Genomic DNA, 22,863 nt, shown 5'->3' with positions numbered 1-22,863 from the left:
TATATTTTTGCCCTGAGGGAAAGAGGGAGGGAAAGGAGATGGGGGGAGGGGAGAAGAAGTTAAGGAGGGAAGGGCAAATTCGGGGAGGGAGCAATAAAAAGCAAAACACTTTCTAGGAAGGTGAAGCTGTTCAAGTATGACATATTGAATTGCTTGATTTCATAGGGAGGGATGAGGAAGGAGGGAAGAAGAAAAATTTAGAACACAGAATTAGCTCAAAGACCTTAATCTCATCAGAGTGGGCTAAAGGAGGGAATAACATTCACACCCAATTGAGAGGAGTGATCTATTTAACCCTATAGGAAAGTAGGAGGGGAAGAGGATAAGGAGAGAAGGCTGTCTACAATCAGTGCCATACTTGTGATATCTATGACACTGAATTGTTTGATCTCATAGGGAGGGTTGAGGAGGGAGGGAGGAAAAAAAATTTAGTACACAGAATTAGCTCAGGGACCTTGATCTCATTGGAGTGGGCTCATGGAGGGAATAGCATTTATACCCAGTTGGGAGGAGTGATCTATTTAACCCTGCAGGAAAGTAGGAGGGGAGGAGGATAAGGAAGGAAAAGGGAGTGCAGAGTGGGGGAGGGGACAGTCAGAAGTAAAACACTTTTGAGGAGGAATAGGTAAAAAGAAGACAGAGTAAATGTCACGGGAAGGGAGTGGGATGGAGGGAAATAGTTATGATGATTGATTATAATGGCAAAACGTATGGTACCTACTTTGCTGGGCTTTTACGAAGAAAATTCTCTGTCAAGCTTAAGGTACTATATACAGGTTATGATGAACAGGATACTATCTACAATCAGTGCCTCTGCTTCCTTTCCTCTCATTCTCTTATCTCCTTCCAATCTTCCTGACTTATCATTCAACTTAAACTGCTCTTTGCCAAGTTACCAACAATCTCTTAATTGTCAAATCGAATGGCCTTTTCTCAGTTCTCACCCTTGACTTTTCTGCAGCCTTTAATATAATACTGTTGACTACCCTCTTCTACTTGATAAGTTCTTCTCTCTAGGTTTTTGTGGTGTTGCTGTCTCCCAATTCTTCTCCTACCTGACAGCTAACCTTCTCATTCTCCATCATCCCTTCACACCTTCTGTGTGTAGGTGCCTCTTAAGGTTCTGTTCTGGCCCCTCTGTTTTTTCTCCCTCTATATTATTTAACTCAGCCTCTAGGATTTAGTTATCATCTATGCTGATGATTTTCCTTTTTTTCTTTTTCTTTTTTTTTTGGTGAGGCAATTGGGGTTAAGTGACTTGCCCAGGGTCACACAGCTAGCAAGTGTCAAGTGTCTGAGGCCACATTTGAACTCTTGACTCCAGGGCCAGTGCTCTATCCACTTTGCCACCTAGCTGCCCCTATGCTGATGATTTTCAAATCTACTTATCTAGTCCTAAACTATCTTCTGACCTCCAGTCTCACATCTCTAATTTCCCATGAGATATCTTGAACTGGATGTCCAGTAAACATCTTAAATTCAACATGTCAAAAACTGAACTATCTTTTTCCAAACTTTTCTCCCTTCCAAACTTCCCTGTTACTATCAAGGGCGACCACCACCCTCAATTCCTCACTCTCTCTCACTGTCAATATCCAATGTTACCAAGGCCTGTCCCTTTCACCTTTGCCACATCTCCCTCTCTCCTCTGACACTGCTACCTCTCTAGAGCCGATTCGGGTCACGTAACTCCTGGTCTATTAAAATAGCCTGCTAGTGGGGAAGCTAGGTGGCACAGTGGATAAAGTACCAGCCCTGGATTCAAGAGGACCTGAGTTCAAATCTAGCCTCAGACACTTGACACTTACTAGCTGTGTGACCCTGGGCAAGTCACTTAACCCTCATTGCCCTGCAAAAACAAAACAAAACAAAAAGCAAAAGCAAAATAGCCTGCTAGTGGTCTGCCGGCCTCAAGACTCCCCCTACTCCAACCCGCACTTTTCCATTCAGACACTAAAGTGATTTTCCTAATGTGGAGAACCCGATCATGCGATCATGTCACACTCACACCCCCTAATCAATAAACTCCAGATGGCTTCCAGAAGCAAACACAGAATGCTGTTTAGCATTCAACTTCATAACCTAGCCCCTTCATCCCTTTCCAGTCTTACTATGCCTTATACCGCCCCCCCACACACCATCTCCCCCAGACCCCCGACATTTTCTCAGCAGTCCCCCATGCCTGCAGTGCTCGCTCTTCCTTACTCGGACTCCTGACCCCCTGGCCTCCGGCACGTCCCAGCTAAAACCCAAGCTTCCACCGGAAGCCTCCCCCAATCCCTCTTCATTCTAGTACTTTCCCTCCGCTAGTACTTCATTCTAGTACTTTTTCTCCAATTTATTATAGGCGCGGCTTGTTTGTACGTAGTGTCTGCACGCTGGTCGCCACCATTAGACTGAGAGACCCTTGAGAGAAGGGACCGCCTCTAACCCCTCCTCCTCTATCCCTAGCGTTTAACTCAGCGCCTGGCACATGGTAGGCGCTCAATAAATCCGTCTGGCCCAGGGAACAGCGTGACAGCCGCAACTAGAGGCCACTCCCTGGGGGTCAGGCGGCTCCCCAGCTAGAAGCTGCTGAACCGGAAGCTCACGCGCTGGCCCCGCCCCTCCTCGCGCCCAGCTTCCGCCGCAGCAGGGGCCGGTCACGCTCACTCCAGTTCTCTTTCTGCAGCCATCTTGGACCCGCGTTCCTCTCACAGTAAGTGCCGCCGCTCTCTATCCGCCGCCATCCGCCTCCCCCGAGGTCCGGACCTCTCCCCCCGCCCGCGGGGACGGAGTTAAGGAGAGCCCGGAGCCCGGCGGGGTCCCTCGGGAGGCGGGGGGACTGCGGGAGGGGGGAGCCCGCCCCCCCACACACACACAAGATGGGGTCTGCAGGCCTTCGCCCGCGCCGGGGGCGGGGGAAGAGGCCTCGGAGCGAGAGCCGCCCACCCCCGCCTGCTGTGGAGCTTGGCAGTTAAGATGCCGCCAGAGCAGGAGGCCCGCGGCCGGGCGGGTCATGGAGCAGCCGCGGACCTGTGGGTCGAGGGGCAGGCCGGGGCTCCCGAAGCATTGGTGGAAGTCCTCGGCTTTCCCCCGACCCTCCGGGGCCGCTGTGGGGTCCGAACCTCGCGCGCAGTCGGTGCTGGACCCGATTGGGAACCGGTGGGTTTCGGGGGCAGCCGAGGGAGGGGTTCCCTGGTAACTCGAGGTCTCTCCTCTTTCCCCCCCCAGAAATGCCCGGCGAAGCGACAGAAACCGTCCCAGCCACAGAGCAAGAGTTGCCACAGCCCCAGGCTGAGACAGGTAGGTCCCCCCGACCGGCTCACGATAAGGTTGATGGACTGAGCAGCCCGAGAGGATCGAGTGACCGGGGGCGGGGGCGGGGGGAGAGAATGGCGAGATGTGGCCTGACTTTGACAGAGCTGGCTGATGGAGTTAGGGTAGTTTCTCAGGCATCATTCTATTAAAGTTCTGTTCCCCGGATGGGACTGTCTGTGGGTACCATCGATTTCTGAAAAAGGAGCTGTTATGACACCCCCCCACACACACAAGGAAATTGAGCAGGTTCCAGAAATTCTCCCCCTGCTGGAAGTGGCCGCCACACGGACTGGCTGAAGAGACCCGAGCTTAGGTGAAGCTCCAGCCAGGAAGTTTCATCAAGGTTTTAGATGTCATTTGGCATTGTGCCTTCTGTCACATGTCTGGATTTAGATGCTCACAAATGGTGAGAGAGCCCTAGTGGGCCTGGAGTTCTCCCCTGGGATGATGTGACCTGGGGATTAGTGCTGTGAGTCGGTTTTTATTGTGTTGCAGCAACATTTTCTGCAGATGTTAGTTACCTAATGAAACTTGGGGACCTAGTATCCGATGAGGCCGATAAAGTTTTTTCTTTACTTTTTAGTCTGTAAAGACAGATGTGTTGCTGTATATAGGAGGTGAAGGCTAAAGAAATTGGAGTGAGTGCTTTGTGAATAGGCTAAGTGAAGTTCATCCTGCTTCTCATCCCTACAACTTTTTGCCCCTACTTCACTTTCCCTGATTTAAAATGAGCCTTTTTTTTTTGTTTTGTTAAAAATATGGTCATACTAGCCAGTTGTGTCTTACACAGTGAGTTCTTTGGGGATATGGTAAAATTCTCCTCCACCAGTCTGACTTTCAACAGCTGAAGGGATTAAATGCAGCTGCCACCATGCTAGGGAAGAAAAGCAGTGTCCTTGGTTGGAATGCTACGGAGAATGCTTATGAAAAGATAAGATGTGGGGCGGCTAGGTGGCACAGTGGATAAAGCACTGGCCCTGGATTCAGGAGTACCTGAGTTCAAATCCGACCTCAGACACTTGGCATTTACTAGCTGTGTGACCCTGGGCAAGTCACTTAACCTCCATTGCCCTGCAAAAAAAAAAAAAAGATTTCAGTATTTCTCAGAAAAATCATCCTAATACAATTTTTAATATAAAAGCATATGATGAAGTCCAGGGCACTTCTGAAATCTAAACTGTCAAGTTCAGACTGTTCTCAAATTTTGAGTTCCTGTGACTCCCATTCATTGAGAGAGAAAACTGGCCTTGCTGGTTTTCTTGTCCATGGACAGGGTTTTCTGTCCTAGTTCTTATTCTTGAAAGAGACTTAAGTTGGAATAATAGGTTTTCAGTGTTGGGGAATGCCAGTGATCTGGAATAGGACTTTGAAAGACTAAAGAATGCAGGCAGAATCACTGAAGTGAATAACCCAGGTATCCAGAAACAGGATTGATGGCCAGATTTCAAGCTAAAGCAGACAAGATTGACACCTTATTTGGGTTTCTGTCCTGCATTCCTGTTGGACATGCATACATCCCAATTATAAACCTATAAGCTTTGAACTACAGGTTTTCCACAGAGGACTAGTTGGGACACCAACTAGTGTAGGAATTTGGGGATTGAATTCAATGTGGGGTATACTGTGACTTCTTGGTAAGGTGTTCCTTTCAAGTGATCTATCACTTGTTAGTCTAGTTTTATACTTCCCTCAATACTTATGCCAGTCCAACATTCAAAAGAACCCTTGACTGAGCCTTATTTTGTTCCTGATATTAACCTTCATTTCTTTGTTTCAAGGCTGGGGAGCATCAGGTAATTTATTGGGGGGGGGGGCAGAGTTCCTTTTCACTCTCAACCTTGTGTGCTCCCTGCCTCTTTTCTGTATCCTACCCTATTTCCAAACTAAAGTCTGTCTGGTTGGACAAGTTGAGCCAAAGTTATGACAGCCTACACCCTTAATGACGAAGATTAGTCCCTAGGATGTCTGATTAATCTTCATACCTCTAAAGAGCTAATGTTGCCAAACGAGGGTATTATATCTTTTTATTTCCTTCCTAACACATAAACCTTTAAGTATAGAATCCTTGAGATGGAAAGGGGACGTTAGGCATCATCTAGGCCAAATTTTTTGTGTTCTGCAAATGAAGATACTGGCCCAAAAAACTGAAGTTATTTTTTTCAAGATCATATGGTAGGGGCAGCTAGGCGAAGCAGTGGATAAAGCACCAGCCCTGGATTCAGGATGACCTGAGTTCAAATATGGCTTCAGACACTTGACATTTGCTGTGTGACCTGGGCAAGTCACTTAACCCTCATTGCCACACCCCCCCCCCAAATCATATGGGGCAGTAGAACACAACGCTCCCTTTCCAGTGTTCTTTCACTGATGCCACACTGCTTTGTATTGAATTGGAAGTACAAAGAATTCGAGACTTCTTATTTTGCTGTGCCCTGGCATGGGGGAGAGAATGGTTCCTGATCTGGTAGTGTCCTTGGATTTCTACTGACTGTTTCTTGCTCATTCAGCTTATCAACGCCAAGTGGCAGGGATATGAACCTGGTCTTGTTATTTTATGATCCTTGGGTAGGCAATATGGAAGAATGTACTAGTAGCAAAGGGGGCTTTTTGTGCAGGGGCCTTTAGAAATGCAGGGTTGAGACCATCTGCACTTTGGGTTTGGGGGGGCTTTTAATAGTATTTTTTCCAATTACACATAAAGATAGTTTTCAACATTCATTTTTGTAAGATTTTGAGTTCCAAATTTTTCTCCCTATCTTCTCTCCCACCTCCCCGAGACAGCAAAGAGCCACACTTTCTTTATAAAACCACATTTGGGGTGCTCTTCCTCTCCCAAGATTTAATATTTCTGTTGCAGGAACTTGGCAAAATCCTTGTGAGAAACCCCCGTGGTACTCTGTGTTTAGAGAAAGTTAGTTGGTGATGTGTGTTACTTCCATAAATCTGAATGAGCTTTCATTTGAAGTGACTTGGGTAAAACAAAAGGTATTTTCTGTGAGGCATGTTTTGCTGAATGGGATCGGATAACTCACCTGTGTTTTTTCCTTTCCCCTCTCTCTCTTATTCTCTCTTCCCTCCAGCTATGCCCCCTGTGTCTTTTAGCGCTGCTTTGGCACAGCCTGGACCTGTTCCTCCCCTTCCCTCACCTGCCCTCTCTCCTTTCTCTCCCGTTCCCCAGCCTTTTTGTCCTTTGACTGCACCTGACCAACCCTCCCCATTCTCTCTTCCTTCAACCCCTGGCTTAAACACAGGGGCTTCTTGGCCTTCTGTAGCACCCTTTCCCCAGGCAACCCTCCCTTTGGGGGCTGGTCTTCCCCAAGCTCCAGCCACTTATGCTTTTCCCCCATCTTCCCCCGTGGGCACACCAGCCTTTCTCCCAGATCTGATAGGACCTCCCATCTCTCCAGCTGCCCTAGCTCTGGCTTCCCCTATGATTTCCCCAGCTTTGAAAGGTGCCCCCTCCTCTTCAGCTCCTTTGTCTCTGGTGGCCCTGGCCCCCACCTCTGCTCAAAAGAGCCTGGATGCTTCACCTCATCCAGTGAGCCCAACTACACCTGGGACAGTCACATCTCTGCCAACTCCTCCTAATCCTAGAATTCCAGTCCCCAAAGTGGCTTCCACCTCTGCCACAATTACCCCTGAGGAATCTGGTGACCTAAAAGGCCTTTCCACCTCTCCAGATGTTGTCACTTCTCTCCCACCACATCTTGGAACTCCTCTAGCCTCTGAGTCAAACACCATTCTCCAGACAGGCCCTCCCTTACCTGTTTCAGTCCAGGCTGCTCCTGCAGCAACCCCTTCTCCAACAGCCATTGCTCCAAAAGCCCTCTCTACTGCCTTCACTCCTCTTCTAGGCTCTCCTGTCTCACATGCAGAACAGATTGTTTCTCTTGGTTCTGAAGCTGCAGTTCAGATAGGCTCTGATAGTTTCTTAAAACCTAAAAGCCCTACCCCAGCCACCGTTCCTCAAGGTATCTCTTCCCAGGGACCTTCAACCTCTACAACCCTAGAATCCTCTGTCACTCTATTTCCAAAAGACCCTCTGGTTTCTCCTGCTGTGTCCAGTTCACCTGTAGGGAGCCCATTTTCCTTACTGATGCCACCTGTTCAGAAAGATCCCTCTTCTGGACTACCGCTTGTTGCCACTTCTCTACCAGTTCCACCTGTTCTTTCTTTAGGACCCAAAACTCCTCCCCTTGGAAGTCTATCCCTAGAAGGAACCTCTACTCCAGTTGTAACAGCCACACAAGTTGGCATGCTGGCTTCCCCTGCTGTAACTGCTACTGTTCCCATTTCCCTTGAGGGAAGCAACTATCCATTGAGTAACCCTTTTATTCCTTCAGATTCAGCAGACCCCAAGCCCAAAAGGGATCGTGTTGTTCTCCCCACAGCCTCACCTCTGTCTCCTGTGGTTCCCAAGGATCCTTCTGTTGTCCCCATGTCTCTTGGCGTCTCTACTCCAATCCAAACAGAATCTCCAACCAAGAAAGTACCTATTACGTTACCTTTGGCCCATGTGGCTCCCAAAAGCCCCTTAACTTGTTCTTTGAAATCTTCACCAGGCTCTCCATCTCAGGAGACCACTCCAGCAAAAAAAGATCTTGTAGGATCCCCTCTTCCTGCTGTAGTTCCCTCTCTGACAGTCGTAGCTACTCCAACCACAAATGCAGACAGTTCTACCTTAGAGGTCTCTGGTACTCCAAAAGTGCCCGTAGCCAAAATAGATCTTTCTGCTACCTCTCCTTTAGCCTCTCCTCTTGTAGACCCGGATAGCTTCCCCAGCTCTGTTAGCCCAGCCCTCAAAGGCTCCCCCACCACACCAGCTGTAGTCCCCTCTCCTCAGAGGTTCCTTTCCTCTTCAGTTCAGATGGACTCCTCAAAGAAAAATCCGGATATTCCACTTACCCTTTCCCCTGTAGCACCCAAAGAAACCACCAGTATTCCAGCTGCAACTCTCTCTTCTGCAGCTCCAAAAGACCATATGGCTAAAAAGGGTCCTGTATCTCCTGAAAGTCCCCATATTCCCTCAACTGTAACCATTTCTCCTTTGGGGGCCTCTGTTACTCCTCAGACTCCAGAGGTGCTCCCAGATAAGAAGAGCTCTATTCCCCAGAGTGGCCCAGTTCCATCTGTTTTATCAGCTACTATAACTCCATCCCCCAAAGAGACTTCTGATTCCCCAGGAGTAGCTACCTCCTCTTTAGAGGCCACTGGCACTCCTAACAGATCCCCTACTGAAAAGGACTCTTTCCTCCTTGCCTCTGATCTGGCCTCAGCCACTCCATCTCCCAAAGGGGCCTCCAATACTTCGCCATATATGCCCCCTTCTACCCCTAAAGGGGCCTCCACTATCCCACCAGCTACAAAGCCACTGTCGCCCCAAAAGGCCCCCACTGTTCCACCAGGTGTGCCTCCAGCTCCCAAAGAAGCCACCACTACTCTACCAGCTTCAGCTCCACCATCCCCCAAAGGGGCCCCCATTATACCATCTGTGCCTCCAGCCCCCAAAGGGGACCCCACTCCAGCTGTAACTGCCTCTCCCTTGGAGGCCACTGTCTCCCCTCAGGCTCCTAAAGGATCCCCAGCCAAGAAGGACTCTGCTACTTCCCCTGCAGCCCCTAAAGGTGCCCCTGCTCCCCAAGCTGCTTCCCTGTCTCCAAAAGTCATTTCTGATGCCTCGTCTATAGCCATCTCTCCTTTGGAGGCCACAGCCCCCTCTCAAACTCCTAAGGGATCCCCAGCCAAGAAGGGCTCTGCTACTTCTCCTGCAGCCCCTAAAGGTGCCCCTGCTCCCCCAGCATCTGCTTCTCTGTCCCCCAAAGTCACTTCTGATGCCACTTCTCCCCTGGAGGCCACAGCCCCCTCTCAGACTCCTAAAGGATCCCTAGTCAAGAAGGGCTCTGCTACTTCCCCTGCAGCCCCTAAAGGTGCCCCTGCTCCCCCAGCATCTGCTTCTCTGTCCCCCAAAGTCACTTCTGATGCCACTTCTCCCTTGGAGGGCACAGCCTCCCCTCAGGCTCCTAAAGGATCCCCAGCCAAGAAGGGCTCTGCTACTTCCCCTGCAGCCCCTAAAGGTGCCCCTGCTCCCCCAGCATCTGCTTCTCTGTCCCCCAAAGTCACTTCTGATGCCACTTCTCCCTTGGAGGGCACAGCCTCCCCTCAGGCTCCTAAAGGATCCCCAGCCAAGAAGGGCTCTGCTACTTCCCCTGCAGCCCCAAAAGGTGCCCCTGCTCCCCCAGCATCTGCTTCTCTGTCCCCCAAAGTCACTTCTGATGCCTCATCTGTAGCCACTTCTCCCCTGAAGGTCACGGCCCCCTCTCAGACTCCTAAAGGATCCCCGGCCAAGAAGGGCTCTGCTACTTCCCCTGCAGCCCCTAAAGGTGCCCCTGCTCCCCCAGCATCTGCTTCTCTGTCCCCCAAAGTCACTTCTGATGCCTCATCTGTAGCCACTTCTCCCCTGGAGGTCACGGCCCCCTCTCAGACTCCTAAAGGATCCCCAGCCAAGAAGGGCTCTGCTACTTCTCCTGCAACCCCTAATGGGGCAACTATCTCTCCTCAGACTCCTAAAAGGTCTAAAAGGGGATCTGCTGCTCTACCTGACTTAGCTCACAAAGAGGTTCCCACTTCATCAGATGTGATTCCACCTCCCAAAGCTGGCCCTGTTCCTCCATCTTCCAAATCAACCTCCCCTTCCACAGTGTTGACCGTAATCCCTAAAGGGGCCACTAACCACACTTCTGAAGTGGGCTCACCTTTGGAAGCCGATGTCTCTCCTAAAGGTCCCCCAACCAAGAAGGGTTCTGCTGCCCCATCAGCTCCCAAGAGTACACCTATTGTCCCAGCTCCAAAAGGTCCATTAGCCAAGAAGGGTAAAGCAACTTCACCCCTTAGAACTCCTGTTTCCCCAGCAGCTTCCCCCACTCCTTCAGCTAAGATTGGTACGGCAGGAACCTCTCCAGGCCAAAAGGATGCTTCTCCTCAGACTTGTAAAAGTCCCCCTATTACTGAAAAGGGGGATGGTCCCACTTCCTCTTCAAAGGGTCTTACAGTACCTAATCCTGCCCCATCCTCTCCCTTAGTAGCTGCTGCCTCTGAATCCAGCCTTACTAAGGCTGAGTCAGCTTCTCTCTCTCCAGCTCCCATCCCACCAGTTTCTTTGCTTCTTGTTCCCTCCCCAGTCCCTCCTCCTTTGCTCCCTAAACAGCAGCCTCTTCTGCCGTCCTCACCTGGGCTGGTGCCCGAAGCACCCTGTAAATCCCAAGCCCCAGCTGATGAGGACGAGCTGCCGCCACTGATCCCCCCGGAACCACCCTCAGGGGGAGTGCCTTTCCAGCCGGTCCTGGTGGATATGCCCACCCCCAAACCTACTGGGGTCCCTGCCCCGATCCCTACTGCCAAGCAGCCCGTTTTGAAGAACAACAAGGGTATTCGCCTTGGTTTGCCGTGTGCATGGTGTGTCGCCCGCACCCTTCTCAGGGCCACCCACCAATACTAACCTTAGGACGCGCCACTGTCCCCTCTCCTTGCTTGTGTTTGAACATAGATCATAGAATGGTATTTTAAAGTGCAAAGACTTTGGGGAAATGGTGTGGGCTCTTGGTTTTCATCACCTCGGACTTGCCCCATGCAACTTCATGTGGTATGGCCACTAAACTAGACTCAAGTCTTTCATCCCTGGCTGCCTAGTCTGACTTTGAAAACCAAGACCCACTACACTGTCATTGGCTTTTAATCTCTACCCATATCACTAACCATGTCCCTGGGCCTAGAATTGTATGATAGAATTTGGGGTCTCTAGCTGCTTAGATTTTCTTTCCTATCACATTGATTTGTTGATGGCTGCGGCCCAGGGACTCATAAAACTGTATTAGATTTAGGACTTTTAGTCTGTATTATCTTTCCCTCTGTGAGATGGTACAGCAGATTTGCTCTTCACTAGTTTTTAATCATGCTTGCCTTTCAGGTGAGAAAATTTGTATATTTAAAAATTGGGGGGTTTCAGAGGAGTCATAGGAGAAAAAATGTGATGACTTCAATATTAGTGAAGGTCTTGTTAATCAGGCTGGAATTTGGCATTGCTGAGAAATTTAAACTAGTACAAAGCTGTTTTAACGTTGTCAAACTCCTGTACCAGCTATTTACAACTCCTTGCCTGTTTGAAGAGAAGGAGGAAATGCCCTGCCTGTCTTGGACACCCCCACCCCCCTTTTATTTTTTTAAACTATGTAGCTAGACTAAATTTGCTTCACATGTGTCACTTGGTCACTGGTTATACCTTGCTTGCAAAACCTATCCCAGGATGGTTGGAGGGGTGTGGTGAGATTGGAGTTGAATAGATCAACATAAAGTGGGCTTTGCCAAGAAGTGAGAAAACTAAAAGGGTGAAAAGCAGTCATCACTTGCATCTATCAGATTGCCTTCATCTTTGGGGTCGAGTCCTTTATGTATAAAGTTGTGTGTGCACACCCATAGTAACCCTTAAATTGGGGCCTGCCTAGCTGGCTTCCCAGAAACCTGCTCTTTGGGAATCTGCTTCTAGCAAAAGAAACAGCGTGGTGTGCTAATCTATGGGGTATGCTAAGTGGCTTCTGCTACCCCCACCTCTTCAGGCATCATTTTCAAAGTAATTATTAGAAAACACACTTGTTTTAGGAACTATTAAAAAACAACATTTTTTGTTGTGTTTTTTTGTTTTGTTTGTCTTCATAGGGTCTGGAACAGAATCTGACAGTGATGAATCAGTACCAGAGCTTGAGGAACAGGATTCTACACAGGCAACCACGCAACAGGCCCAGGTAGACACATTTCCCTTAAAAGTTCCCTCTTGGTCTCAAAGGATGGTGGAGGGGTTGTGGAGAGATAGGCAACACAAGACATTGTTGGTGAAGCTGTGAAATTGTACTGCCATTTTGGAAAGCAGTTTGGAATGACAGAAATAAACTGACTAAAATGTCCGTGCCTTTGAACATGAAACTCTAGTACTGGGCTTATACACAATGTAAGGAGAAAGTCCCCATAAACTCCAAAATATTTATAACATCTTTTTTTTATGATAGCTAAGAATTGGAAACCTAGTAGATGCCGTTGACTGGGGAATGGCTAAATAAATCGTACATGAATGTAATGGAATTACTACTGCGGTATAAGAAATGGTGTGTGATGAATGCAGAAAAGCATGGAAAGATCTATATGAACTTAAGTAGGGTGAAATAAACAGAGCCAAGAAACTGATATATACAATAACCACAAACAAAATAAACAGAACTACACACCAAAAAAATCAAAAGTAAATGTAATAAAATGAAGATTTGAGAGAACACCCCAACCCACCCTTTCATGGAGATGTGGGAGGTCTATTTGTGTTACACAATATCTTTTCAGACTTTCCAATGTATCGATCAGTTGTGCTGACTTTTTTTCTTTTTTCTCTCCCCCCAAAATAGTGCTTTTTCTTTTTTTTTTTTTTTTCAACATTTATTTTATTTTCCATTTACACGTAAGGGTAGTTTTTAACATTCATTTTCATAAGATTTAGAGTTCTAAATTTTTCTCCTTTCCTCCCCCCTCCACAAGATCACAATCAGGTTATATATGTACAATCCACAAGTGTTCTTTTTATCAGTTCTTTCTATAGGGGTGCATAGTAAGCTTCCTCATTAGTTCCTTGGGATTGTCTTGGATCATTGCACCCTTGAGAGTAGTTAAGTTATTCACAATTTCTCATTGAACAATACTGCTGTCACTATGCACAATGTCCTCTCAGCTCTGCTCACTTCACTATACATCAGTGTTCATTAGTCTTTCAAGGTTTTTCGGGGATCATCCTGTTTGTCATTTCCTGTAGCACAAGTCCATTCCACTACTTTCATATAACACAGCTTTTTCTATTATCCATCTTTTTTCATCCTATCACTCTTCAAAAGGGATTTGCTTCTGTTTGTCCCCTCCCCCACTCCGCCCTTCCTTCTTTTGCCCCTCTCTCTTCCCCTCCTATTTTCCTGCAGGGTTAGAGAGATTACTCTACCCAATTGAGTGTGTAATAGTGCTTTTTCTATGGGGTGGTAGCTCTCTGGGAAGAGGGGAAAGAGAGATACATAGGATAACTATGGTGGCATTATTGTAGAATTAACTTCAGAGAGCTCAGTTGGGAAGGGGGACTTTGAGAAGACATTGACCCTCAAGTGAGAGAATGGACCATCCATCCTCTAGGAGAATGTGACTGCCAGGACTCTTGTGGAGTTGACTCAAATCTTTTCTCTCACCAGCTGGCAGCAGCCGCTGAAATTGATGAAGAACCAGTCAGTAAAGCAAAACAGAGTCGAAGTGAGAAGAAAGCACGAAAGGTATGAGGGAGCAAAGAAGGAAAGGAATGGGGCTTTCTTGAAATGATTTTGGAGAATGGTATTAGCGTATCTGATGTCGTGTAGGATATTTCTCTTCAATTAACTTCCTTCTCTAACATTCTAAAGTGAGAGAAAATTAACCTTGTGTATAGTAAAGGTAACCAAAGAACCCAGAAAGCCTGGCAAACTTTTCCATTCTCAGCAATTGGCAAGGTCTTTTGAGCCAAGAAAGTGGTTTTATCTTGGATATTATGTTCCTAAATGTATCACACCCAAAGCTCCCTTCTTAAGCTGGGACTTTCGGTTTCCATTTATTTCCTATCTTTTTGTAGGCTATGTCCAAACTGGGACTTCGACAAGTAACAGGGGTTACTAGAGTCACTATCCGGAAATCTAAGAATATCCTCTTTGTCATCACAAAGCCAGATGTCTACAAGAGCCCAGCTTCAGATACCTACATAGTCTTTGGGGAAGCCAAGGTAAGCCAGGCTCCATTACTGAGCTGGAGGTTTTGCAATTGTTCTGTCCTGTGGCACAGAACTGTGGGGTTGGGCAAGCAGTTTAGAGTTGGCACTTGGGCTCGTCTAGGATCCTCTTGCTGATCTAGACTGAAGGCCTAAACTAATGAGTATCTCTGCCCATGTTTTCTCATTTTGCAGATTGAGGATCTCTCTCAGCAGGCACAGCTAGCTGCTGCTGAAAAATTCAAAGTTCAGGGTGAAGCTGTTTCAAACATACAGGAAAACACACAAACTCCAACTGTACAAGAAGAAAGTGAAGAAGAAGAGGTATAACGCGATTGGGGACATAATGTGTTTGTAATGGTCTTGTTTGTGAAGTGGCTGACTTAATGGGCTTCTTTGTCATAATTAGTATGGTGGTGATTCTCAGGAAGTCTTTAAAGTCTCTTCCTGTTCTACATCTATGGTCACCTAGCCTTAATTAGGTTCATATTGTGTGAAGACCTGGTATCATTTGACTTTTTTTTGAGAGCTTACTATTCCAACTAGCTAGTATTAACTGCTAGTGGAGAGTTTGTCATTGGACCTTTCCAGTAGCCCAAGAGGTTCTTGGACCAAGTTCTGCCCTGCCCATGGTTATAGTCTTGACTTGTCTCTTTTATCCCCAGGTTGACGAAACAGGTGTGGAAGTTAAGGACATAGAATTGGTCATGTCCCAAGCAAATGTATCCAGAGCAAAGGCTGTCCGAGCCCTAAAGAACAACAGTAATGATATTGTAAATGCTATTATGGTAAGTATTCATGTCCTTCCTCTTTGCCTCTGCCCTGATTCTTAGTGAACAGTTTCACTTGGAAATTCTACTGTTAACCTTAGTAAAGTGGGGTTTTGAGATGTTTTCAACTATCTAGCCAGCTTCGTAACATTTTGGACCCTCTTAGTATCCTTAAAGGCAGAGCAGCCTGTATAGGGAGTACCCAACCCCTACTTTGCAAGCCTATTCCTTTCTGTTCATGTCTAATCCCTGTTAGTTGGAGTCCTCCCAAATTGTCTGTCCCTTCCTCTGATACATCATTTTTTTTATTTTGCAGGAATTAACAATGTAACAATCTGGAGACAAAGACATTTTTTCAGTGTTTCAGAGAAGATTAAATGCAACCTGATTTGAAATTTGTACTGTTTCTATCAATAAAGTTGTGGCTTCTTGTTGGATGAACCCAGTAGCTGCTTGTTCTGCGCGCACCCCCCAAGAATGTGGAGACTTCAGAAGCCTAAGACACAGATTACTTTAGTACCAGTAGTTTGAATCAGCCCCAGTTGGAGAAATGCAGGCTTCAGTTTTCTGTTAATATTGTAGGCCCTCCTGCTTTTTGTAAGACACCTGATATGTTTGGCTTTCTTTTCTTGCAGTGAACATGTCTTCCTACTAGACATGTTTTTTCCTCTGTCAACTCAAATTTTTCCCACTTCTTTGCTCCTAGTTAAATATGCTACTGGCAAGCTTTGAATCATCTTTTCATCCCCGGGCGGGGGTGTGACGTGTACTCAGTCCCTTGGCCTTCAACTCAGTCTTAAAAGACCTTATTACCCTGCCCTGTTTTCTGTCTTACAAACAATTGTTCAGTGGTATCATCTTCTGAGGACCAAGGGCTTTATTGCTGTTGTGGTGGAGGAAAGGAGCTAGAGATATGTAAAGGTAAAGTGATCTTTCAGGAAAAACTAATTAGACTATAATCTCACTTATTAAAAGCAAGCAACTGAATCAAATACAATTGACCACAATTCAGTGTTCTATAAATTAAATAAGGAAGGAATCTCCTATTTGACAAAAGCTTTTATGAAAACTGGAAAGCTGTTTGGCAGAAATTGGCTTTAAACTATACCTTCAAAATAGAAATGAAGCCTGAATTCTAAAGGTCCTACCATTAAAAGAAATTAGAACCACAGTAGTTATGTTTCAAAGAAGCTATGGCTTGGAGAAATGTCTTGACCACAAGAGGCAGTAAGGATAAAATAAATAATTTTGTTTACGTGTATTATAAAAGTTCTTGTGTGAACAAAATCAATGAAAGAATAAATGGAAGCTGTTGCTGGAGCGGGGCAGAAATGGCATCAAATCACTTAAAATTAACTGATGGCCCAAATATCACAAGTACCTAAGAGCAAGAGTGATAAAGTTCTCAAAAGAATTGGCAAACCAAACCGTATGAATTCCTCCTAATTAGTAATAAGAAATGCAAATCAAAATGTGAGATTACACAACCAGTAAATTCACAGATGTTAAATGGAGCTAGTGAATGTCAGGAGGGTTTTGTGATGACAAGACACAAATTTGGTGGAGCTGGGATCTGTTTGAGCCATTCTTGCAGGAGAAAAATGATTAAAATACTCCAACTCAGATCCTGCTAGAAATAAGCCACAAGAAGGTCAAAGATTTATAAAAATTTGTAATGGCCAAGAACTAGACACAAGATGCCCATCATTTAGGGAATGGTTAAACAGTGCATGAAGTAATGGAATATTAAGCCAACATTAAGTAATGGTGAATATGAAGAATTTAGCACAGGGACATAAATTAATGCAAAATGAAGTAAACATAACCAGGAAGATAGGCAAAAGATGGCCAAGTTTGACCCTGGAGAAGAGGTAAGGAAAGGAATCTCCCCTTATTTTACAAAGGTAGGGGACTATTGATATTTAATGTGTTATAGTGTGTTTGATTTTACTGAACTTGTCTTAAATGTTTATTGGTCTCTTTATATACCATTTCCACATATCCCACCCTACCCCATCCTGTACATAGTGAGCCATCCCTTACAAAAATAATTGGTGGGGGGAACATAAACGACTATTTTTTATCTTTGTTCCATGAAGTTTCACTGAGTGGAAGAGGGCTATGTTCAGAAACATGTAAAGATAAAGTTATTTTTCAGACAACATCAGTCTAAAAGGGCCTTAGGTAACACATCACACATCTGGAAATCTCAAGGAAATATTCTGGACAGGCGAGTTTTAAACAGTTTAAAACAGCTGAAGGTTTATTCCATTATACAATAACATTTTGTAAATTGTATTATCTACTTCTTTGCCTTAAATATGTAAAACGCTTTGCAAACCCCAAGAAGCACTGTGTAAATATTAGCTGTGTTTATAAATAAAATATCTTGTGTATATATCTTGTATATACCTTTTCTTGATGACTCAAGGTCATCATTATTACGCATTATTTTGTGCTACTGGGAGGATCACACATCCTTCAAAAGTTCCATAAAAATATTGTCTGTTACATACATAGCACTGCCTTCAGCAGTACCTCAACTCCTATCACTGCTATGATTTACATTCTTAAGTTTAGAATGAAGATAGCCATACTCCTTAAGATCCTGTAACATAGGGAGCAGCTAGGTGGCACGGTGGATATAAAGCACTGGCCCCAAATTAAGGAGAACCTGAGTTCAAATCCAGCCTCAGACACTTAACATTTAGTAGCTATGTGACCCTGGGCAAGTCACTTAACCCCAATTGCCTAGCAAAAAAAAGGATACAATTGGGAAATATTTAACAAAATAGAAATGCAAATTTGGCCTCAGACACTTGACACTCAACCAGCTGTGTGACTTAACCCTTAAGTCACTTAACCCTCATTGCCCCGCCAAAAAATAAAAAATCGTGTAACAGGATTCAAGTGAAAGCCTAAAAAAGAGGCTTTTTCATGAGTAAAGTGCCTAACTTTCCCATAGTTCTTGTTTATGTTCTAATTCAGTGATTAGTTAATTAAACTAATAAGTCTGCTAGGTTGGGGGCGGCTAGGTGGCGAAGTGGATAAATCACTGGCTCTGGAGTCAGGAGAACCTGAGTTCAAAAAGTCTGCTAGGTGACTGCAGCAGATGGAATCAGGAAGACCTGGATTCAGTTATAGCCTTGGACACCAGCACTCTGCCTCTTTTCTCAACTCTAAAATGAGGATAATAATAGCACCCACCTCCTAGAGTTGTGAGAATCAAGTAAGGTAGGTAACCTGGCACTTTGTAGGTACTATATACTTGATAGCTATTGTTATTCTTGAATAATCCCTAAACCAGTCAAATCGTTTCCATGAACTTGAAACTCCACGATCACATGTCCCTAACCCAGCCATCACAAATAATCTGTAGTCTTCCTAAAGTTGGAAACAGCTTCAGGACTTGGTCTCTGGTGGGAGCCTTATGAGCCCCACTATCTGGTAAAGCAGCAAAAGGCTGGCTTTTAGAGATGTGATTTGATGAGAGTTTATATCCCAGTAGCAGATGGCTTTTGCAAAACTTGAGTGAGGCCTTTCTGAGGGTCCTGGGTTTTCCTTGTTTCAGGGGAATAAGAAAACCTTACCCTGTCACTGAACACCTTATATAATTCTATCTACTTAGTGATATACTCTTAAATTGCCTGTTTGATTTCTCTCACTAAACTATGGCCTCTAGAATGAAATACTCAGGGCAGCTAGGTGGAGCAAGTTGATAAAGCACTGGCCCTGGATTCAGAAGGACCTGAGTTCAAATGCGGCCTCAGATACTTGACACTAGCTGTGTGAACTTGGGCAAGTCACTTAACCCTCATTGCCCTGCAAAAAACAAAAAACAAAAAATCCTCTCTAGAATGAAACACTCAAACCCCACCTGTGATGTTATGATCTTCGATCTTTGGTAAATCTTACCTTCCTGGTCTTCATCTTCATAAGCTGCAAAATGGGAAGATTAGACTCCCCGCTCTAGATTTTCAATCCTGTGATCCTACAATTGAAAGTAATTAGTGCCATTTCACCACCAAAGGGAAGGTGAACTCCAAAGAAGTTCAGAGTTTGAAAAGGGTCTCAGAAGCCATCTCGCCGCTGACAGTAGACACTCAGCCTCTGGTGAAGACCCCCACTGGCAAGGAACCCACGCTGAAACAGCACTCGTTACAAAGGTTTTCCTGACATCAAAGTCACGTGTATTTTGGCAACCTCCACACTTTGCTCCTGGTTCTATGCCTCTTGGGGCCGAATAAAATGCCCAATGCTTTTTTCTTTTCTTTTTTTTGCGGGGCAATGAGGGTTAAGTGACTTGCCCAGGGTCACACAGCTAGTAAGTGTCAAGTGTCTGAGGCAGGATTTGAACTCAGATCCTCCTGAATCCAGGGCCAGTGCTTTATCCACTGTGCCACCTAGCTGCCCCCGCAATGCTTCTTCCATATGTCAGCCCTTTAAATACTTGAAGATGCCTCTCGTGTTCCCCTTGAATCTTCTTTTTCTCCAGGCTGCACATGCCCGCCCAATCAATCCTCACATGACCCTGAACTCAGAGTCCTTCATCACCCTGGCTGCCCCTCTCTGGGCCCGATTATCAAGTATCCTGCATCTGTGATGCCCAGAACTGAACACAATACTCCAAGGCCCTGTACAGAGGGACTATCACTTTCCTATTCCTGGAAGCTCTTCTTCTTACTGCAGGTAATAATAATAAGCATTTATACGGCACCTACTATGTGCCAGGCATTGCTAATATTGACTCATTTGATCCTCACCACAACCATGTGAAGTTATACCACTGAGGAAACTGAGGCAGGCATCAGTGAAGTGGTTTGCCCAGAATCACAGGGCTCTATTGTTGCTTAGTCACATCTGACTCTTCATGACCCCATGGACCCTTAGCACACCAACGCTGTCCTGGGGTTTTCTTGGCAAAGATCCTGGAGTGGTTTGCCATTTCTTTCCCGAGTGTCTAAGGCTAGATTTGAACTCCGGTCTCTCCTAACCCCAAGGGTAGCACACCTCACCTAGCTAACAAAAAGAGGCAGGTTCTTTGTTACTTTATCAGAGAATTTGGACAAGTAGAGCTGGGATAGACAAGCTTTCCACCTCTAAGTCTGTTCTTAGTGCTTTTCAGGCACGCTTTCTGCTGCCTGAGCTTTGTGGAATCCTGTATCTCCTACTTTCAGTCTGAGAAAGGGGAAAAGGGAAAAATCTATTCCACTTTGCTTACCTTCAAGGCGAACTGAAGCTCTCCTTGAAGGTGGCAGTGGAATCTAGAGAAGCTATGGCAAATGGAAGCCAAGAAACTCTAACCAGATTGGGGGGGAGGAGGGAGAACAGGAGGGGAAGGGTGTGTGGCTAACACCAAGGAACTGCATCATTCTGATCACTGGGAGTGGAACAGAATGTCCTAATCAGAGTAAACAGTAGAGAGGCCCAAAGCTGTGGACATTAGAACTTAGGACTTGGGAGTCTCTGTACCTCCCCCCGCCTCCCCTCACTCCCCCACAAGATAAGTGAGTAAAACTTTTTTGATACCCAGGACAATTTTCCAGAAGCTAACACCCAGCTTGATTGTACTTCCTCCTTCAGAATTATCCAAACTCTCTTAGCATTTAGGTCCTCACTTCTAAGCACAGTGCTTTAATCAGAGGCCTTAAATCATGTTCTTATAGTTATGCAATATCTATTAGAGTGATTTATGTCCTATGTCCCATGCTAAACTTAAACTCCTTAAAGGCAAAAAGAAGATAGATAAGATAAGATAAATGTGTATATAATGTATAAGGATGTGTATATATGTTCTATGAGTGTGTATATATGTGTGTACATGTATGTATATACACATACCTGTTGGTTTTCAGGGGAGGGGGGGTTCGGTCTTTGGCCTAACAAAGTGCCTCACACATACTGGCCTGTTATAAACAAATCAGTTCAAATCCAGTTATAAACATTTATTCAGTTGAATTGAACAGATGGATTAGCTTCTGACAATCAGCACCCTCTTCGGAGGAAATATCTTCATCTTCAAGTCATCTGCTACATCTGTGCCCCCTGTGAAGTCTGTGTCCCAGGCCTGGAATGGACTTTTCCCATGCATCAGCCTCTTAAAAGCCTTTGATTTGTGGATAAAGCACCAGCCCTGAATTCAGCAGGACCTGAGTTCAAATCCGACCTCAGACACTTGACATTTACCAGCTGTGTGACCCTGGGCAAGTCACTTAACCCTCATTGCCCTGCAAAAAAAAAAAAAAAAAGCCTTTGCCTCCTGATCCAAGGCTCACATTGATTGCTTTTATATGGGAGGTAGCACTGGCCCTGATCCTCGTGAAGGTTAGGGCTCTCTTCTGCCTTTATTATTTCATATCATATTTGTATAATATTATTATTTGTATTATGGCTATGATGTTTGTAGCCCCTGGAGAGTGCCGGGTCCTGACAGGCAGGAACTGTTTTCACTGATAGCTCTGTGGCCTCCTTTTCATTTATATTTAGCTGTAGCATCCCACCTTGGCAGGTGTTTAAATGCTTCATGAACTGAATTAAAACTCATCCCCTTGGGCAGCTAGGTGGCACAGTGGATAAAGCACTGGCCCTGGATTCAGGAGGACCTGAGTTCAAATCCAGCCTCAGACACTTGACACTAGCTGTGTGACCCTGGGAAAGTCACTTAACCCTCATTGCCCTGCAAAAAAACCCTCATCCGCTTTCAGAGATTATACGATGTGAGTCTTATAACTGCTTATAAGTAGTTAATAAATGTCTTGGCTTGAATTTAAACTATGTGCTGGGTTAGGGGTACAAAGAGATTTTTTTGAGAGACTGCTCTCAGGAAGCTTGGAATCTAATGAGCATAAAGGGTTTTTTTTTTACCATTGAGCCTTTTTTGTCACTTTAGACTCTCAGTAAACCTATTTGGGATTTTCTCGGCAAAGATAATGAAGTGGTTTGTCATTCCTTCTCCAGCTCATTGTACACATGAGGAAACTCAGGCAATCGGGGTTAAGTGACTTGTCCCAGGGTCTCACAGGTTAACTAAGCATCTGAGGTCACATTTTTACTCCTAAACATGAACCTTCCTGGCCAGGCCTGACACGCTATTCACTGCGCCACCTAGTGCCCAATAAGGGTAAAGACAAACACAAAATTAGTTGAAGGGAGAGATTATTTTCACCTAGCAAAGCAGTGAAGGTTTCCTAGGAGAGAAGATGCAGGCGTTTAGTCGTGCCTGACTCTTACTGACCGCATGGACCACAGCAGACAAGGCCCTTCTGTCCTCCACTGTCTCTCAAAGTCAGTCCAGGTTCATGGTTGTTGTCTCCACACTATCTGCCTCATCCTGTGCCATCACCTTTTCCTTTTGCTTTCAATCTTTCCCAACATCAGGGTCTTTTCCAAGGAGTCCCACCTTCTCCTTACATAGCCAATGTATTTAAGCTTTGGCTTCAGTGTTTGGACTTCCGATGAGCAGCCTGGATTCATTTCTTTAAGCATTGACTGGGGGCAGCTGGGTGGCGCAGTGGATAGAGCACTGGCCCTGGAGTCAGGAATACCTGAGTTCAAATCCGGCCTCAGACACTTAACACTTACTAGCTGTGTGACCCTGGGCAAGTTACTTAACCCCAATTGCCTCACTAAAAAAAAAAAAGCATTGACTGATTTGACCTCCTTGCTTTCTGAGGGGTTCTCAGGAGTCTTCTCCAGCACCACAATTCAAAGTGTCAATTCTGCAGCACTCCACTTTCCTTACAGTCTAACCCTCACAAGCCATACATTGATTGCTATTGGAAGAACCATAACTTTGACTTTGTCAGCGAGGTGATATCTCTGCTTCTTAGTCTACTGTCCAGATTTGCCATAGCTTTCCTTCCAAGGAGCAAACGTCTTTTAATTCCATGGCTACAGTCACCATCTGCGGTGATCTTTCAGCCCAAGAATATCTAATCTGACACTGCTTCCATTTCTTCTCCCTCTATTTGCCAGGAAGTGATGGGA

The 22,863-nt window shown here is 45.6% G+C and overlaps 1 protein-coding gene across 2 annotated transcripts; it reads left to right on the top strand.

Moving 5' to 3' along the window:
- Positions 1–2,556: 2,556 nt before the first annotated feature.
- On the top strand, positions 2,557–15,318 carry NACA (nascent polypeptide associated complex subunit alpha). Of its 2 annotated transcripts, none has more exons than XM_043966402.1 (8): positions 2,557–2,698; positions 3,214–3,285; positions 12,010–12,095; positions 13,566–13,643; positions 13,976–14,122; positions 14,303–14,431; positions 14,773–14,895; positions 15,194–15,318. In XM_043966402.1, exons 2-8 carry the CDS (start codon positions 3,216–3,218, stop codon positions 15,206–15,208), a joined length of 648 nt encoding a protein of 215 aa, XP_043822337.1. In that variant the 5' UTR covers positions 2,557–2,698; positions 3,214–3,215; the 3' UTR covers positions 15,209–15,318. The 2 variants fall into 2 exon arrangements, with proteins under 2 accessions (XP_043822337.1, XP_043822336.1); XM_043966401.1 differs by lacking the exons at positions 2,557–2,698; positions 3,214–3,285 and adding exons at positions 6,367–10,169; positions 10,479–10,724.
- The last annotated feature ends 7,545 nt before the right edge of the window (positions 15,319–22,863 follow it).

The sequence above is a fragment of the Dromiciops gliroides genome, chromosome 5 (genome assembly GCF_019393635.1).
Source record: "Dromiciops gliroides isolate mDroGli1 chromosome 5, mDroGli1.pri, whole genome shotgun sequence".
NCBI lineage: Eukaryota > Metazoa > Chordata > Mammalia > Microbiotheria > Microbiotheriidae > Dromiciops > Dromiciops gliroides.
This window is presented reverse-complemented; position numbering and strand designations above follow the sequence as displayed.

Coding starts and splice junctions, on each gene's coding strand:
- NACA (XM_043966401.1), top strand. CDS start 6,383: ATGCCCCCTGTGTCTTTTAGCGCTGCTTTGGCACAGCCTGGACCTGTT. Junction 12,096..13,565: donor CAACCACGCAACAGGCCCAG/GTAGACACATTT, acceptor TTCTCTCACCAG/CTGGCAGCAGCCGCTGAAAT. Junction 14,432..14,772: donor AAGAAAGTGAAGAAGAAGAG/GTATAACGCGAT, acceptor TTTTATCCCCAG/GTTGACGAAACAGGTGTGGA.